The following is a 20,243-nucleotide window of genomic DNA, read 5'->3' as shown; positions in this document are numbered from 1 at the left end:
CTCTTCGTGAACATATAGTTCAACCTCACCGACCAAATCCAGGTACGGCTACCAAGCTCACTAGTCCCACTCATTTGAGACCTAGTGACTCACATCACTAATTCCTCACCATGGGAATTAGCTACCACCCCAAGGGCCATGCTATGCACGCTAATTCACCTAGCATACAAACATCAAAAACAGTCCAAATGACTAACATCACTAATTCCTCACCATGGGAATTAGCTACCACCATAAAGGCCACATTATGCACGCTAATCACCTAGCAATGCAACATCACAACAATAATCCACAATGGACCGATGCTCACTCTCTAAGCCATAAAACAGTCCATTCACAACACATGCATAACATCATACATCATCAACACATGTATCAAAACATCATATCATGTCAAATAATTCAATCACAGTATTAGCACACTCTACTAATACCTATACTGCTCAAAACAGCGGGAATAATCCCTACTATATCACACACCGATATAGGCCAATCATCACATATACACATACATTTAAAATATTCATTTTTTTCCACTTTTTAACAGTGTTAACCGGTTAACGCCCTGGGTTAACCGGTTAACGCAACACAGAACACACTTTCTGGCAAAACGCAACAGTGTTAACCGGTTAACGCCCTGGGTTAACCGGTTAACGCAGCACAACAGCAATATCTCAGCAATCACAACAGTGTTAACCGGTTAACACCCTGGGTTAACCGGTTAACGCAGACAAAACAGCAATTTTACACCATACAACACAGTGTTAACCGGTTAACACCCTGGGTTAACCGGTTAACGCAAAACAGAAAGTTGTTCCTGCGCTAACACAAGGCAGAATGCAGAATTCTCCGCATTTTCCGCCGTTGGAGGACTTCTGGACCTCCGATTCCAATTCCGTAAAAAGCTATACGTTCGGGAAAACACTACCCATCCAATTACCGATTCAATTTCAGTTTTAACACAGTTTATTCATCACAATTTTTCAGCATTCAACAATCCCAATTAGGGTCAATTCAACGGTTTATCACTACCCATTACATGCTAACCCATAATACCCATTAAACGACGATAAACCCCCCTTACCTGAGTTAATCCGGCAATCTCTGATCTCCAAGCTTTTCTCTTCTCCAATCTTCTTCCTCTGGCTCTGCCTCTTTGCCCTTTCTCCACTTTCTCAATCGCTTCTCTGTTTCACGTGAAAATTTCTTTTCCAAATGAGACTCTTTTTCCTTATTTCACACTTATATATTTTCCACATTATATTATTATCCCAATAATAATAATAATTCAATAATTCCAAAATAATAATAATAATAATAATAATAATCCAATTATCTAATTAAATTAATAAATATATTATTAACTTAATTTAAATAATTATCATATTATTATCGGGGTGTTACAACTCTCCCCCACTAAAAGAGTTTTCGTCCTCGAAAACATACCTCAAGCGAATAACTCCGGATAAGACTCCTTCATCTGACTCTCAAGTTCCCAAGTCACATTGCCACCTGCTGGTCCTCCCCAAGCTACCTTCACCGAAGCAATCTCTTTACCCTGCAACTGCTTCAACTCTCGATCCTCGATCCTCATAGGTGATGTTTCAACAGTCAGGTTATCTCTCACCTGTACATCATCTACTTGGACTACATGCGACGGATCGTGAATGTACCTCCTCAACTGAGACACATGAAAAACCTCATGCAAATTCGCAAGTGACGGCGGTAAAGCGATACGATAGGCTACCTCCCCTATCCTCTCCAAAATCTGATAAGGACCAATAAATCGAGGTGTCAACTTCCTCGACTTCAAAGCTCGACCAACCCCAGTTATCGGAGTAACACGAAGAAACACATGATCTCCCTCTTGGAACTCAAGTGACTTCCTCCTCTTGTCATGATAACTCTTCTGACGACTCTGAGCAATTCTCATCTTCTCCTGAATCATCTTAATCTTTTCCGTAGTCTGTTGAACAATCTCCGGTCCAACCACAACACTCTCACCGGACTCATACCAACATAAAGGTGTCCGACATCTCCTACCATACAAAGCTTCAAACGGTGCCATACCAATGCTCGAATGAAAACTATTGTTGTAGGTAAACTCAATCAAAGGTAAATAACAATCCCAAGCACCTCCCTTTTCCAAAACACAAGCTCTCAAGAGATCCTCTAATGACTGAATCGTCCTCTCAGTCTGACCATCAGTCTGCGGATGATATGCAGAACTCAATCTCAGCTTAGTTCCCAAAGCCCTCTGCAAACCTTCCCAGAACTTCGATGTAAATCTAGGATCTCTGTCTGAAACAATACTAGACGGAATACCATGCAAACTTACAATCTTCTCAATATACAACTCGGCTAATCTCTCTAACGGATAATCCATTCTGATCGGAATGAAATGAGCCGATTTCGTCAATCTATCAACAATCACCCAAATAGCTTCAAAATTCTTACTTGTCCTCGGTAAACCAGAAACAAAATCCATACTGATACTATCCCACTTCCACTCTGGAATAGCCAACGGTTGCATTAGCCCAGACGGCTTCTGATGCTCAATCTTTGACTTCTGACAAATCAAACAGGAATAAACAAAACTCGCAATTTCTCTTTTCATTCCCGGCCACCAAAATAACTTTTTCAAATCATGATACATCTTCGTAGCTCCAGGATGAATACTCAGGCCACTACGATGTCCTTCCTCCAGAATACTCGTCTTAAGTTCGGTAACATCCGGAATACACACCCGATTACCAAATTTCAAAACACCACTCTCATCAACTCTGAATTCACCACCTTGACCTTGATTCACTAGAGTCAACTTATCAACCAAAAGCACATCGGATTTCTGACCCTCTCTAATATCATCCAGAATACCACTCGTTAACTTCAACATTCCCAATTTAACACTCTTGTGAGTACTCTCACACACCAAACTCAAGTCTCTAAACTGCTCAATCAAATCCAATTCCTTAACCATTAACATAGACATATGTAATGATTTCCGGCTCAACGCATCAGCTACTACATTTGCTTTACCCGGATGGTAATTCAAACCAAAGTCATAATCCTTCAGAAACTCTAACCATCTCCTCTGTCTCATATTCAGCTCTTTCTGATCAAACAAATACTTTAAACTCTTATGGTCGCTGAAAACCTCAAATCTTGACCCGTACAAGTAATGCCTCCATAACTTCAGAACAAATACCACAGCTGCCAACTCTAAATCGTGCGTCAGATAGTTCCTCTCATGAACCCTCAGTTGTCTCGAAGCATAAGCTATAACCTGCTTATTCTGCATCAACACACCACCCAAGCCCAACAATGAAGCATCACAGTAAACCTCAAATAGTTCTGACGGACTCGGTAATATCAGAATAGGAGCAGTAGTTAACCTTCTCTTTAACTCTTGGAACCCTTCTTCACATTTTGAGTCCCAAACAAACGCTTGCCCCTTTCTAGTCAACATCGTCAACGGTAACGCCAACTTAGAAAATCCCTCGATGAACTTCCTATAATAACCAGCCAATCCAAGGAAACTTCGAATCTCAGCAACAGACTTCGGAGCTTCCCACTTAGATACCGCTTCTATCTTAGAAGGATCAACAGCAACACCACCTCTTGAAATCACATGACCAAGAAAACTAACCTCTTCTAACCAAAATTCACACTTTGACAGTTTAGCAAATAACTTCTTTTCTCGTAGAACTCCTAAAACCACTCTCAAATGCTCAGCATGCTCTTCTTCAGATTTCGAATACACCAAAATGTCATCAATAAACACCACAACAAACTTATCTAGGTACGGATGGAAAATCCTATTCATATACTCCATAAATACTCCAGGCGCATTAGTCACACCAAAAGGCATTACAGAATACTCATAATGTCCATACCTTGTTCTGAAAGCAGTCTTCTGAATATCCTCAGTTTTCACATGTATCTGATGATATCCCGACCTCAAATCTATCTTGCTGAACACACTCGCACCAACCAACTGATCCATCAAATCATCGATCCTCGGTAAAGGATACCGATTCTTGATCGTCACCTTATTCAGTTGCCTGTAGTCCACACACAACCTCATAGTACCTTCTTTCTTCTTAACCAATAACACTGGTGCACCCCACGGTGACACACTCGGACGAATAAATTTCTTATCCAACAGATCTTCCAACTGACTCTTCAATTCAGTTAACTCAACAACAGACATACGGTACGGAGCCATCGATATCGGTCTAGTACCAGGTACCAAATCAATCGAGAACTCAACTTCACGCTCTGGTGGTAATTCATTCACTTCTTCCGGAAACACATCAGGAAAATCACACACCACGGCTAGATCGCAAATCACCAGTTTATCTTTAGCCTCCAAAGTCGCTAACAGCATAAACAACTCTGCCCCATCTGCTACTGCCTCATTCACCTGCCTTGCTGATAGAAACAAATCCTTACCTTCCTCAATCTCAGGAAATATCACAGTCTTATCAAAACAATTGATATAGACTCGGTTGAACACCAACCAGTTCATACCTAGAATAACATCAATCTGCACTAATGGAAGACACACGAGGTCCATCCCAAAGTCTCTACCAAAAATACTCAAAGGACAATTCAAACAAACTGAAGTAGTAGTCACTGAACCCTTCGCAGGAGTATCAATCACCATACTTCCATGCATCTCAGATATCTCTAACTTAAGTTTCACAGCACAATCCAAGGATATAAAGGAATGAGTAGCACCTGTGTCAATAATAGCTACAAGAGGAAAGCCATTAATATAACACGTACCTCGGATCAAACGATCATCTGCAGAAGTCTCGGAACCCGATAAAGCAAAGACCTTGCCTCCCGACTGGTTCTCTTTCTTCGGCTTAGGACACTGTGGGCTGATATGACCCACCTCTCCACAGTTGAAACAAGTCATAGTCTTCAACCGGCACTCTGCAGCCAAGTGACCACCTTTGCCACACTTGAAACACTTCTTCTCAGCACTGGTACACTCATGGAAACGATGTCCAGCCTGACCACATCTGTAACACTTAGCAGGGGCACTAGAGTCTCCCCCACTAGGCCTCTTCATCCCACTCTGTCTCTGGAAACCTTTGCCAGCTGCATACGGTTTCCCACGATCATTCTGATTCTTGCCTTTCCTATCAACCCTCTGCTGATAGCTTTCCGCTCTGGCCTTGGTATCCTGTTCAAAAATCCTGCAACAGTCAACCAGATCAGAAAACACTCTAATCCGCTGATATCCAATAGCCTGCTTGATCTCGGGACGCAACCCGTTCTCAAACTTCACACATTTCGAAAATTCTCCAGCAGCCTCATTATAGGGAGTATAATACTTTGACAGCTCTGTGAACTTAGCAGCATACTCAGTAACAGACCTGTTACCCTGTTTCAATTCCAAGAATTCTATCTCTTTCTTTCCTCTGACATCCTCTGGAAAGTACTTCCTCAGAAATCTCTCTCTGAATACAGCCCAAGTGATCTCAACATTCCCAGCAGATTCCAACTCAGTGCGGGTAGCAACCCACCAATCATCTGCTTCTTCTGACAGCATATGCGTACCGAACCTGACCTTCTGGTTATCGGCACACTCAGTCACTCGGAAGATCCTCTCGATCTCCTTCAACCACTTCTGAGCACCATCTGGATCGTATGCTCCCTTGAACATTGGAGGATTGTTCTTCTGGAACTCACTCAGTTGACGAGCAGCTCCCATTCCCACGACATTCGGGTTCCCTCCAAGTACTCCAGCTAGCATACCCAGAGCCTCAGTAATCGCAGCATCGTCTCTACCTCTTCCCGCCATCTCTATTCTGAAAACCCAACAAGCTAAAACAATAAGTACTGATAGGGTTACACAACACCTATCCCGTACAGGGGAAGCAGAATAATTACGACTCGACTCGACCGACTATGCTCTGATACCACTAATGTAACACCCTTCTAAAATACCCCAAATATTTAATTAAAATAACAACATATAAATCAGAGTAATCATGCAATTAAGGGTGTCACACAATATTTCACACTATTCATCAAAGTAGCTTGTCATGCTCATTTATTCATCAAATAAAACAGTTGCATAATACGCAGCGGATAGAGATCAAATCGATCATTCAAAACATGTAACATACTACATATAACTGGTTCAACAAACATCAACAACACAATTAAAATGTTCCCTCCCGATGTTACATCTATCAGAGCATGACCCACTAAGGAGACTACACTAGACTCCAAGCATTAGCTTCTACTCAATCACGGCTCGTTACCTGAAAAATAGTTGTAAGGGTGAGTTCCTCAATCGATATAATAAGCATTATAAAATATCATGTAATGCTAAGTAAATTAACACATTTCATCACCCAAATCAGATCACACATTCAGCAACAGCAACATCAACTCAAAATCAAAATCATACTCAACCCAACACAAACCACACGTATAACATTGCACAATACGCAGCGGAATAAAATCCAACAATGAACAAAACATGTAACACATCACATGTAAAACTTGTTCAACAACCACAATTGAAAACAAAGTAAACATCCCGTCTCGATGTTACATCTACCAGAGCATGACCCACTAAGGAACTACACTAGACTCCAAGCACTAGCTTCTACTTAATCACTGCTCGTTACCTGAAAACATAGTTGTAAGGGTGAGTTCCTCAATCGATATAATAAGCATTATAAAATATCATGTAATGCTAAGTAAATGAACACATCTCATCACCCTAATCATATCACACATTCAGTAACGGCAACATCAACTCATACTCATAATCATGCTCAACATAAACATCAAAACACACGTATAATATTGGAACACATCCATTCATATTATACACAATACATACATTATGCAATGAGACTCCATGCATGCGGTACCGACTCTTCGTGAACATATAGTTCAACCTCACCGACCAAATCCAGGTACGGCTACCAAGCTCACTAGTCCCACTCATTTGAGACCTAGTGACTCACATCACTAATTCCTCACCATAGGAATTAGCTACCACCCCAAGGGCCATGCTATGCACGCTAATTCACCTAGCATACAAACATCAAAAACAGTCCAAATGACTAACACCACTAATTCCTCACCATGGGAATTAGCTACCACCATAAAGGCCACATTATGCACGCTAATCACCTAGCAATGCAACATCACAACAATAATCCACAATGGACCGATGCTCACTCTCTAAGCCATAAAACAGTCCATTCACAACACATGCATAACATCATACATCATCAACACATGTATCAAAACATCATATCATGTCAAATAATTCAATCACAGTATTAGCACCCTCTACTAATACCTATACTGCTCAAAACAGCGAGAATAATCCCTACTATATCACACACCGATATAGGCCAATCATCACATATACACATACATTTAAAATATTCATTTTTTTCCACTTTTTAACAGTGTTAACCGGTTAACGCCCTGGGTTAACCGGTTAACGCAACACAGAACACACTTTCTGGCAAAACGCAACAGTGTTAACCGGTTAACGCCCTGGGTTAACCGGTTAACGCAGCACAACAGCAATATCTCAGCAATCACAACAGTGTTAACCGGTTAACACCCTGGGTTAACCGGTTAACGCAGACAAAACAACAATTTTACACCATACAACACAGTGTTAACCGGTTAACACCCTGGGTTAACCGGTTAACGCAAAACAGAAAGTTGTTCCTGCGCTAACACAAGGCAGAATGCAGAATTCTCCGCATTTTCCGCCGTTGGAGGACTTCTGGACCTCCGATTCCAATTCCGTAAAAAGCTATACGTTCGGGAAAACACTACCCATCCAATTACCGATTCAATTTCAGTTTTAACACAGTTTATTCATCACAATTTTTCAGCATTCAACAATCCCAATTAGGGTCAATTCAACGGTTTATCACTACCCATTACATGCTAACCCATAATACCCATTAAACGACGATAAACCCCCCTTACCTGAGTTAATCCGGCAATCTCTGATCTCCAAGCTTTTCTCTTCTCCAATCTTCTTCCTCTTGCTCTGCCTCTTTGCCCTTTCTCCACTTTCTCAATCGCTTCTCTGTTTCACGTGAAAACTTTCTTTTCCAAATGAGACTCTTTTTCCTTATTTCACACTTATATATTTTCCACTTTATATTATTATCCCAATAATAATAATAATTCAATAATTCCAAAATAATAATAATAATAATAATCCAATTATCTAATTAAATTAATAAATATATTATTAACTTAATTTAAATAATTATCATATTATTATCGGGGTGTTACAACGAGCAGCTCCCAGTCCCACAACATTCGGATTTCCTCCAAGTACTCCAGCTAGCATACCCAGAGCCTCAGCAATCGCAACATCATCTCTACCTCTCCCAGCCATCTCTATTCTGAAAACCCAACAAGCTAAAACAATAAGTACTGATAGGGTTACACAACACCTATCACGTACAGGGAAACAGAATAATTACGACTCGACTCGACCGACTATGCTCTGATACCACTAATGTAACACCCTTCTAAAATACCCCAATAATTAATTAATTCAACAAAACATAAATCAGAGTAGATATGCAATTTAAGGGTGTCACACTTGACACTTCACACCATTCACCATAATAACTTGTCATGCTCATTTATTAATCAAAATAAAACATTGCACAATTCGCAGCGGATAGAGATCTAATCAATCATGCAAACCATGTAACACATTACATGTAAAGTTGTTCAACAACCAAAATGAAAACAAAGTAAAATATCCCGTCCCGATGTTACATCTACCAGAGCATGACCCACTAAGGAACTACACTAGACTCCAAGCACTAACTTCTACTCAATCACTGCTCGTTACCTGAAACATAGTTGTAAGGGTGAGTTCCTCAATCGATATAATAAGCATTATAAAATATCATGTAATGCTAAGTAAATTAACACATTTCATCACCCTAATCATATCACACATTCAGCAACGGCCACATCAAATCATAATCATAATCATACTCACTCCACACAAAACACACGTATAATATTGGAATACATCCATTCATATTATACGCCATACATACATTATGCAATGAGACTCCATGCATGTGGTACCGACTATTCGTGAACACATAGTTCAACCTCACCGATCAAACCCAGATACGGCTACCAAGCTCACTAGTCCCACTCATTTGAGACCTAGTGACTCACTCACTAATTCCTCACCATGGGAATTAGCTACCACCCCAAGGGCTATCTATGCACGCTAAATCACCTAGCAATGCAAACATCAACAACAATCCACAATAACTCACTCACTAATTCCTCACCATGGGAATTAGCTACCACCATAAAGGCCATACTATACACGCTAAATCACCTAGCATGCAACATCAACAACAATCCACAATGGACATATGCTCACACTCTAAGTCATAAACAGTCCATCCGCAATTGCATACATAACCGATACATTCACAGCATTATGCATACCATCATACATCATCAGCATATTTATCACAGAATCATATTCATATCATGCCAAATAATAAATCACAGTATTAGCACACTCTACTAATACCTATACTGCTCAAAACAACGGGAAATGATCCCTACTACATCATACATCAGCTAATTTACATCACTCAGCTGAAACGACCAAAAACTGCACAACAACAGCTCAGAAAAATCCCACTTCTGCCCATACGCGTATGCCTCATGCCCATACGCGTATGGCCCATTTCCTAGCCAACCCATACGCGTATTGCCTGTCTCATACGCGTATCCTACGCGTACCACCTCTCCCATACGCGTACTAACAGAGACAAAACTACGTTAGAATCATCATCTTCTTCATCCATACGCGTATGGCCTCACCCCATACGCGTACCACTCACAGGCTACGCGTAATACACGCGTATGGCGCGTATCAACGCCAATCTCCTCCCCTCCAAGCCATCTCATACGCGTATGGCCTAGTGTCATACGCGTATGACCAGAACCAAAATTTCAGATCTGCGATGGGTTTTTCTCTGCTACGAGATTTCTCAATCCCAACCTTCCACAGTCCAATTTTTACACAACATTCGTTCATATTATCTGATACAGATCATACCCATTCAATTTCACAATTTCTAACCTCATTACATCTAATTCCTACGAATTTTCTTCAATTATAACCCATATCTCATTCATCCATAAGTTCACCATTTTCAGCATGCATCATCCTAATTAGAGTCGATTCAATGGTTTATTACTACCCATTACATGTTAACCCATAATACCCATTAAACGACGATAAACCCCCCTTACCTGAGTTAATCCGGCAATCCTTCTTTGACCTTCAACAATCGTGAATTCTCCTCTTGAGCCCTAGCCTCTTCTTCTCCCTTTCTCAGTTTTCACGTGTAAAACCTTTTTACCAAATGGGACTCTTTACTGATTCCAACTTTATATTCCAATAATAATAATTCCAATAATAATTCAATTATTTAATTAAAATAATAAATATACTATTAACTTAAATTAAATAATTATCATATTTTATCGGGGTGTTACAACTCTCCCCCACTAAAAGAGTTTTCGTCCTCGAAAACATACCTCAAGCGAATAACTCCGGGTAAGACTCCTTCATCTGACTCTCAAGTTCCTAAGTCACATTGCCACCTGCTGGTCCTTGTAACACCCCGATAAAATATGATAATTATTTAATTTAAGTTAATAGTATATTTATTAATTTAATTAAATAATTGGAATATTATTGGATTATTATTATTGGAATAATAAAGTTCGAATATATATAAAAGGGTTCCATTTGGTAAAAAGGGTTTTTCACGTGAAAACCAGAGAAGCGACAGAAAGTGAGAAAAGGGCAAAGAGGAAGAGCAAGAGAACAAGGGTTGAAGAAGGGAAAAGCTTGAAGTTAAAGGATTTGCCGGATTAACTCAGGTAGGGGGGGTTTATCGTTGTTTAATGAGTATTATGGGTTAACATGTAATGGGTAGTAATAAGCCATTGAATTGACCCTAATCACTACGCCAAAACAGGTTTTTGGCAGCGCCCCTTAGACAGCGCTTTTCTCCAAAAGCGCTGCTACACGGTAAAAAAAAATAAAAATAAGGAAACTGAATACGTAGATGGCTTAAAGCGCTGCTAAATGGATGGTCTTAGACAGCGCTTTTTAAAAGCGCTGCTAAATGGCCTACCTTAGACAGCGCTTTTGAGAAGGTCCACCTTATACAGCGCTTCTCCCAAAAGCGCTGTCTAAGGCCTTAAAATTATTTAAATTAATCACAACAAAAGCGCTGTATAAGGCCTACCTTATACAGCGCTTTTGACAAGGTCACCTTATACAGCGCTTCTCCCAAAAGCGCTGTCTAAGGCCTTTTAAATTTTTAAAAAAAGCGCTGTATAAGGCCTACCTTATACAGCGCTTTTAGAAGCGCTGCTATTGACCCCTCCTGTGCCAGCGCTTTCCTTCAAAGCGCTGTCTAAGGCCATTTTAATTTGTGAGCTTAGCCAGCGCTTTTCATAAAAGCGCTGTCTAAGGCCTTATTTACCAAATTTTTTTTTTAGTAAATTATAATATATGAATTCATTCAGTACGTTAAGACCCATTTTGTTTCCCTCGCTCCCACAACCTTCTTCTCACTGCGTTCATACTCGTTGCGTTCATCATCACTGCTTCTCCCAAAACCTCCATTCTTGATTCCTGCGTTCATCACTCACTTCGTTCATCACCGTTTACATTTTTGTAAGTGCATTTTCTGTTCGTTTCATCTTTCTTTATTTAGGGCAGTTTATTAGTGATAAAGGTTTGCTTCTGGGTTGATTCTTTTGTGGTTCATGTGTTAGGGCAGTTGATTCTCTTGTGTTAGGGCAGTTGATTCTTTTGTGTGTTAGGGCAGTTGATTCTTTTGTGGTATGTTAACAAATGTATATATTTTTGATATTAATCACCATGTCAAAGGGAGATGGTTTGTGTTAGCTTCCATTAGGTTTCTATTATACTGATGATGAATTGTAGCAAGTGTTAAATGTGATTGTTAGCATTGGCGTGTAAGTTGGATAGGATTAGATAGAACTGTTAAAGGGAGATGGTGTTAGTGTTAATGAAATAGTTAATTAGTGTGGTTAGTGTTAGAATGAAAAACTGAAATGCAAGTTTAGAAAATGCAGGTCAGCTGTTAGACAGTTAAAGAAAGGCTAGCTTGTTAGAATGGGAATGATGTGAGTCAAAGTTAATTGAATGGAACTGCATTGACTTGGCTTGTGATTTTACCTTGTTGAATTGTTTTTTTTCTGATGCCATGAAACTGAACTGATTAAACTTGAATTATGTTGGACTGCTGAACTATATTGCACATTTGAACTACACTTGTTATTTGCTTGAATGTGTTGGACTGGTTTGGAAAATATTTTGCTAAGTTGGATTGGTATTAAATTGGTTTTTGACAATGCTGAACTAGTTTTGGATTGACATATTACCCTACTTGAATTGCTTGTACTTTAGTTGATTACTTTACTGACTGATTGATACATTGCTTGATCTGTTTAATGTCTAATAAGCTGTTGTTTATTTTATAGGGTGTTCATTTCCTTAGGACTCAATTGAGGACTATTGCTAACAAGCTTTGTTGACATCCACAATTAAAAGGTAGTAACTTATTGCCTCTTCTTCTTTTTTTCATAGAAATGACTTATAATATAAGCAATTATATGATAAACGCGGAAATAAGTTGTTTATTCATATAGGGTGTTAGTCCTCTAAATTATTTCCAATCATTTGACATTCAATCATAATAAATATCCAAATTGTCATGATTTTAATAGCATAACTACAACATAGTTATAGTTACTTCACTTCATAGTTAGTAGAAGAATAGATATATATATATATATATATATATATATATATATATATATATATATATATATATATATATATATATATATATATATATATATATATATATATATATATATAATTTATTAGTTTGTAATAATCTTCTTTTTGTGACGCGAAAGTGTTTATCTTAGGAAATTCTTCTTTTATGTTGTTTTGAAATAGTTGCGTGAATAATTTAGGAAAACCATGGATAAAAAATGGATGTCTGCCGATCGATTGTCGAAAGAGTACGAGAATGGGGTATTGGAATTCGTTAAGTTTGCTGTTGAACATGTCAAAGACCCCAGTCGAATGAAATGTCCTTGCTTGGGTTGTTGTTATATGGGTCGGGTTGACGCAGATGGATTGAAATCGCATTTACTGATGCGTGGAATTGATCGAAGTTATACGTGTTGGATATTTCATGGTGAGAAAATTAACGAGAATGTTGAACAGAGGGAGAAAAGTAATACGACCTATGCTTCATACGACAAAGACACGGAAACATACGATTGTGATCGAGTTGAAGAGATTGTAGAAGCACTGGATGAAGATCTTCATGATTGTCCTGAAATGTTTGAGAGGATGGTAAGCGATGCAGAGAAACCGTTGTACAAAGGTTGCACTAAATTCTCAAGACTTTCTGCGGTATTAAAGTTGTACAACTTAAAGGCGGGCAATGGATGGTCGGATAAAAGTTTCACAGAGTTGTTGGCCCTTATGAGAGAAATGCTACCGGATGATAATGTTCTTCCTAATCGAACCTATGAGGCAAAAAAAATGTTGTGCTCTATTGGCATGAGCTATGATAAGATACATGCTTGTCCTAACGATTGCATTTTGTTTCGTAACGAATATGCAATGTTAACTGAGTGCCCTAAATGCGGTTTGTCTCGATATAAGAAAAGATTATCTCCCGCAAAAGTCTTATGGTATTTTCCGATAATTCCCAGATTTAGGCGCATGTTTCGTAGTGAAACCGATGCAAGACATCTTACTTGGCATGCAGATGAAAGAATTATTGATGGAAAGTATCGGCATCCGGCTGATTCACCACAGTGGTCGAAGATTGATAATGATTATCCTGAGTTTGGATCAGAAGCAAGAAACCTTCGATTGGCATTATCTACTGATGGAATGAACCCACATGGTCTTCAAAGTATCTCACATACCACATGGCCTGTGATTCTTATGATTTATAACCTACCTCCGTGGCTATGTATGAAGCGTAAGTACATGATGTTATCTATGTTAATCTCTGGGCCTAAACAACCAGGGAATGACATAGACGTATACTTGACACCTCTGATCGAAGATTTAAAGATTTTGTGGGAGAACGGTGTGGAGGTTTATGATGGATATAGGAAAGAAAGTTTCAATTTGAGGGCGATGTTGTTTGGCACAATTAATGATTTTCCAGCATACGGGAATCTATCTGGGTATAGCATTAAAGGTCAACGTGCGTGTCCTGTTTGTGAAGACGGAACCGATACGATTCGATTGGAACTTTGCCAGAAGAATGTGTTTCTCGGTCATCGTAGATTCTTACATTCTAAACATCACTACCGTGGGTGGAGAAAAGCATTCAATGGAGACACCGAACATCGTAGAGCTCCACCCGCATTGTCAGGTGAACAAGTTTTTGAAAAGGTGAAAGATGTGCGTACTGAGTTTGGCAAGCCTTTTGCACATAAGATTGTGAAAGGTGGGTGGAAGAAAAGGTCGATATTTTTTGAATTGCCATATTGGAAGTCTTTGTACGTGAGACATTTTCTCGATGTTATGCATATTGAAAAAAACGTATTTGAAAGTGTTATCGGTACATTACTCAATATAAAAGGCAAGTCTAAGGATGGCCTTAAAGCAAGGCAGGACATGTTAAAAATGGGAATGAGAACTGAATTAGCACCCGTAAAGAAAGGAAGACGAACATATCTACCACCTGCCGCTTTTACTTTATCTAGAAAGGAGAAAAAAATTTTGTGTAAGTCTTTGAGTGAAGTTAAGGTTCCAGAAGGTTACTCATCTGATATCAGAAGACTTGTTTCTATGAAAGACCTCAAGTTGAAGAATTTGAAGACACATGATTGCCATGTTATAATGGAACATTTTCTACCGATAGGTATACGTTCTATTTTGCCAGAAAAAGTAAGAAGTGCCATAACTAAATTGTGTTTTTTCTTTAGGTCAATTTGTAGTAAGGTGATCGATCCCGAGATCTTACCAACACTACAAAAAGAGATTGTAATTACCTTGTGTGAGCTTGAAATGTATTTTCCTCCGTCTTTTTTTGACATAATGGTTCATTTAGTTGTTCATCTTGTGAAAGAGACACAGTTGTGTGGACCAGCTTATATGAGATGGATGTACCCTGCTGAACGGTATATGAAAATATTAAAAGGGTACGTGAAATCCCGAAGTCGACCAGAGGGTTGTATTGTTGAACGATACATTGTTGAAGAAGCTGTTGAGTTTTGTACTGAATATTTGTCTAACGTTCAATCGATTGGACTCCCCAGAGCTCAGATTTTCGACAAAATGGAAGGTAAAAAATTAATTGGGAATAAAATTGTGACAATATCAAGGGATGAACGGGATCAAGTTCATTTGTATGTTCTGCACAATAATAATGAGGTTGAGCCATATGTTGAAATGCACAAGGATGTACTCCGAAGGTTAAATCCGAACAGAAATGAAAATTGGATAGTTATAGAGCACAATCAAAGTTTCATACAATGGTTGAAGGATCATATTTATTTGAAGCGCTCTTCAGATCCTTCTTCGGTAACAGAAAGGTTGAGATGTTTGGCATATGGTCCAAGTTTGCATGTGTTTTCTCATAGCGCATATTCAATTAATGGATACACATTTTATACCAAAGAACAAGATGATAAGAGTACTATGCAAAATAGTGGTGTCACCGTGCTAGCTGAAGCAATGCATATATCAAGTATGAAGGACTTAAACCCCAAATATGCAAATTTGTCATATTTTGGAGTTATTGAGCACATTTGGGTGTTTGATTACGAGAAGTTTCAGATTCCCATCTTTGGTTGCAAGTGGGTGAATAGTAGTGGCATACGAATGGATAAGTCTGGATTTTTGCAAGTTGATCTTACTAGGGTGGGGTACAAAGATGAACCTTTTATTCTAGCATCTCAAGCTAAACAAGTGTTCTATGTGAATGACCCGAAGAGTACAAAATGGTCTATAGTGCTTTTCTCTAACAAAGTCACTGATGATAGCGGTGTCGATCAATGTGATATTGATGTTGAGAATGAGTCATGCATTAGACGGAATGAGTTGAATAGAAATGATGAAGTTGATGATCTTATACCGGATGAGTCATATATAAGAAACGATCATAATGAGGGAATTTGGATCAATTCATCCGTACGCATTGCTAAGAAACAAGTGATTAATATTCCAACAAAGAAAAGAAAGAGATGTTAGTGACTTAGGTAAACATGCTTCCACTCGGAATTTGGACGAATCGAGTTCATTTTTGAGTCCTTTGGCCCGTTTGTAGGCTACCATGTAATTTTCGTCCAATTCAATACACTTTGACTTTGACACTTACTTGATTTGTATTCATATTTGCTTAATATTGTGTTTATGTTTTTCTTTATTACAGATGGCTAGTAACGAGGATCACCCACATGGTGATGAGACCGTTGGTGGTGCGGAAAGGGAAATTAAACGTGGAATAACGGTTATGAAGAAAGTTATTCGAGATAGAGATCGAGGCGTTTTAATAAAAGTGCATTGGAACGAAGGTGGACAACTAATTGAGCCTAACGGTTCAACATTGACAAGTTTTATTGGTGCATTGGTAAGGAATGAAGTTCCAATTACTTGTGATAATTGGAGAAATAAACAATTGAACGAAGCTAAAGACAAAATATGGAGTGAGATAAAGGTACCATATGTGATGTTATTTGTTTTTAATGACGATTATGTCTTTAAATTAATTGTACTAACGCAATGTGTGTATGTTTTTCGTAGAGGTGTTTCGACATCGAAGAAAACAGAAGAGATCATTGTCTCAAATTGGCCGGAAAGTTACTAAGAGGGTTTAGAACCTTTTTATCAACCACCTTTCTTAGGGATACGAAAGGTACTTTTGTTGATGCAGAGCTTCCATCTAAATATGCAAGTTTGATTTCACCTAAAGAATGGGAAACGTTTAAATCCAAACGAAAAACCCAAGAATTTAAGAGTGTAAGTGAAACAAACCGGCAAAGAGCATCAAGTCCGGCGTATCCCTATAGAAAAGGGCGTGTTGGATATGGACGCTTAGAGCAGTCTATAGTAAGTATCTATAAATTGCATTGATATACTTGTTATATTTGATCATATTTTGTCATGAGTTATATTTGATCATATTATGCTTAATGTGTAGTTAACAAAGGAGAATAGTTCTGAAACATCTCTTCCGGCACATGTTTTGTGGAAGGAAGCCCGTGTCGGTAAGGATGGAAAGATTAAAGAAGACGTTCAACAAATATTTGAGAAATGTGTAAGTATAGCATTATTTAAGACAATAACACTTTGACTTTGACACTTTTGAATCGTCCAATTTCGAACACTTTGACTTTGACACTTACTTAAGACAATAACATTACTATTGTGTGTATGTTCATATGATTTTCAGGAGACTCTATCTCAATCTATAGTTCCATATGAAGACACTGATTGCAGGAGCATACTGAGTCGAGCATTAGATGTTCCCGAGTATTCTGGTCGGGTGAGGGGCAAGGGATTTGGGATCACTCAAAAATCCTTGAATATTAAAAAACAAAAGACTCCTAGCAATAAAGAACTGCAGCAAACTTTGGAAGCATTAAAAGCTGAAGTTCTTGAATTAAGAAAGGAAAGAGAAAGAGATCGAGCAGCGGGTTTTAAAGATACTAGTGACAAAGATAGTATCAATTGTAATTTTCAACCGACTATTCCAGAGGTAATTATATATCTTATTATGAAATTAAATTAGCTTAATTTATTTAATTGTCATATATACACATTAAAAATGTCATATTTATTATTGGTTTTAGGGCATTTCACCTTGTCACCTCTACTTAGCGAGACCGACTTATCGGATGGTTGGCAAGGGGAAAGTTCATAACAATTTGGGTGAATTACTTCACACTAAACCGCTCCCTACTGGATCTTTGAAAGTCTCGGTTGATATTGCTTTGGAGAAGGATGCGTTATTACCACATCCTGACGATGTTTCGGATGCAACTTTATTGGGAGATGCCATAGGTTCATTTGTTGCATGGCCGACAGACCTCATTATCGTAGGATATGAGGTATGCTTAAAACCATTATGAACCTTTAGGTATTCAAATTTTTTACGCGCATTTTACGTACACATTTTTTACATGTTAATGTTAATTAGACTCCCACAAAATCCAAAGCAAAAGATAAGGGGATTGCGCGGGAAATCGAGTCAGTTGCATCGCAAAAAGAGGTACATCACAATTATATGCTATTTAGATTCCTGTTAATTCGTCATCTTACACTTCACCTTACTAATTATATGATATTTAGATTCCTGTTGCTAAGAAGACTGAAATTTCCAAGAGGACCGGGGCTAAAAAGAAAAATCCTTCCAAGTATAGAGCGTGCCTCCATACATATTTAGAAACGACAGATATTTCGGATGGATGTGTTCGTTTAATACCTATGGATGGAGCTATTTTTGGTTTTGAGTATGCCGAGCCATTGGGTAAAGAGGATTTTGATCAAATTTTGTATCATACGCAATTAAGCGTTGGTGTTATCAACACATACATGAGGTATATCCGATCTACTTTGTTTAAATTCTTGAACAAGTTATTTACTCGTTTCATATGAATAGTCTAAATGTTAATGATGTTTTTATATAAGGTATTTATATGACAAATTGATGGGTCCGCGTGGGTTGGAGCAAAGATTCTCATTCTTAAATCCCATGAAAACGAACTTAACCGAAATGATAAGAAAACCAGATGAAGTCAGGACGTATGTAGTCGAGCGCTTTATGGCCGACACAGATAGAGAAAAGTTGTTCTTTTTACCGTTTAATACCGGCGACGGGTTAGTTCTTCAATCTAAATTCATCTGTTATAATTTTTCATATTTTGACGTCGTGTAGAAAGTTTCCATCTAACATTTGTTTTATTACAGTGGACATTGGTTGTTGGTCGCGATAAATCCTTTTAAAGAAATTGTGTATTATTTGGATTCTTTACACAAGGATTGGACAACATACCCTGCTATGAAGACGATAGTTGACACGTAAGTGCAAATAACCCAATATTCGTGTGTATACTTATTTATTTATGTGAATTGTTCTAAATATTCGTTTATATTTCATTATAGCATTATACAAACTGTTCGAGCACAAAGAAAAATTCAAGTACCAAAGAGAAAAGCCAATAACATTACATGGAATAGAGTGGAGGTATATTAATTATCACAATTTTGATTATATTAGTGATGACACATGATAAAACTTAGGATATTTATCCATATTGTTTTTCCATGTGTAGTGTCCTCGACAGCGTAATAATATAGATTGTGGATATTACACGTTGAGGTTTATGAAAGAAACTCTTCTTATGGATCGAACAGATATTCCATCTGATGTATGGATTTCTAACTTATGAGTTATTTTCATATTTAACACATATTTCTCATAATTAAATAGATTTAACTAAATCATACTATGTTATATTATTATGTAGTACTTTGATGAATATAGATGTGCTTATTACTCAAAAGATCAGTTGGATGAAATTAAAGAGGAATTGTGTCAATTCATTATCGAGCTACAGGTTTTGTGAGGTATTGAACTCTTACTTTAATTTTGAATGTGATCTGAATAACTTTGAGTGAATTCCATTTGCTTACTACAATCTTTATTTGGTGTTGTTTCAGGTTATATAGCATATTTAGAAGATAGAACTAGAATGTGTTGAAATACATTTTGATTAGCATTTTTGGAGGTTATTAGAAATGTGTAGATTTTTTGTAAAGGCAAACATTTTCAAGTATATATATAAATACTCAAAAAACTGCTGAAATTAGAAGTATATTGTGTTGAACTATAATGTGTTTATAATGCATATAGATTTTCAAGTATATGTGCATATTCAGAAGATAGAACTACAATGTGTTGAACTATAAGGTGCATATAGATTGGATTCAAGCTCCAATTTATGAAAATCTGCTGAAATTTGCAATTTACAGGTGCTAAATAATGTGGTGAAAACGTATAAAAAGATCCTCCAAAATTTGGAGTCTTAGACAGCGCTTCTAGGCAAAAAGCGCTGGTAAAGGCATTTTAATTTTGACCTTA

At 37.9% G+C, this 20,243-nt stretch overlaps 1 protein-coding gene across 2 annotated transcripts; it reads left to right on the top strand.

The window, feature by feature from the left end:
* The first annotated feature begins 11,324 nt into the window (after positions 1-11,324).
* On the top strand, positions 11,325-19,837 carry LOC127128064 (uncharacterized). 2 transcript variants are annotated; one of them, XM_051057317.1, is made up of 15 exons: positions 11,325-11,764; positions 12,598-12,667; positions 16,533-16,817; positions 16,904-17,209; positions 17,301-17,417; positions 17,553-17,858; positions 17,953-18,210; positions 18,300-18,371; positions 18,452-18,699; positions 18,791-18,979; positions 19,070-19,180; positions 19,265-19,346; positions 19,435-19,530; positions 19,630-19,729; positions 19,823-19,837. In XM_051057317.1, exons 3-14 carry the CDS (start codon positions 16,533-16,535, stop codon positions 19,726-19,728), a joined length of 2,169 nt encoding a protein of 722 aa, XP_050913274.1. In that variant the 5' UTR covers positions 11,325-11,764; positions 12,598-12,667; the 3' UTR covers position 19,729; positions 19,823-19,837. The 2 variants fall into 2 exon arrangements, with proteins under 2 accessions (XP_050913274.1, XP_050913275.1); XM_051057318.1 differs by lacking the exons at positions 11,325-11,764; positions 12,598-12,667 and adding an exon at positions 16,160-16,359.
* Positions 19,838-20,243: the final 406 nt, after the last annotated feature.

This window comes from Lathyrus oleraceus, chromosome 3, assembly GCF_024323335.1.
Source record: "Lathyrus oleraceus cultivar Zhongwan6 chromosome 3, CAAS_Psat_ZW6_1.0, whole genome shotgun sequence".
Taxonomy (NCBI): domain Eukaryota; kingdom Viridiplantae; phylum Streptophyta; class Magnoliopsida; order Fabales; family Fabaceae; genus Lathyrus; species Lathyrus oleraceus.
Note: the sequence above shows the minus strand (reverse complement) of the source record. Positions and strands in the feature narration are given on the sequence as shown.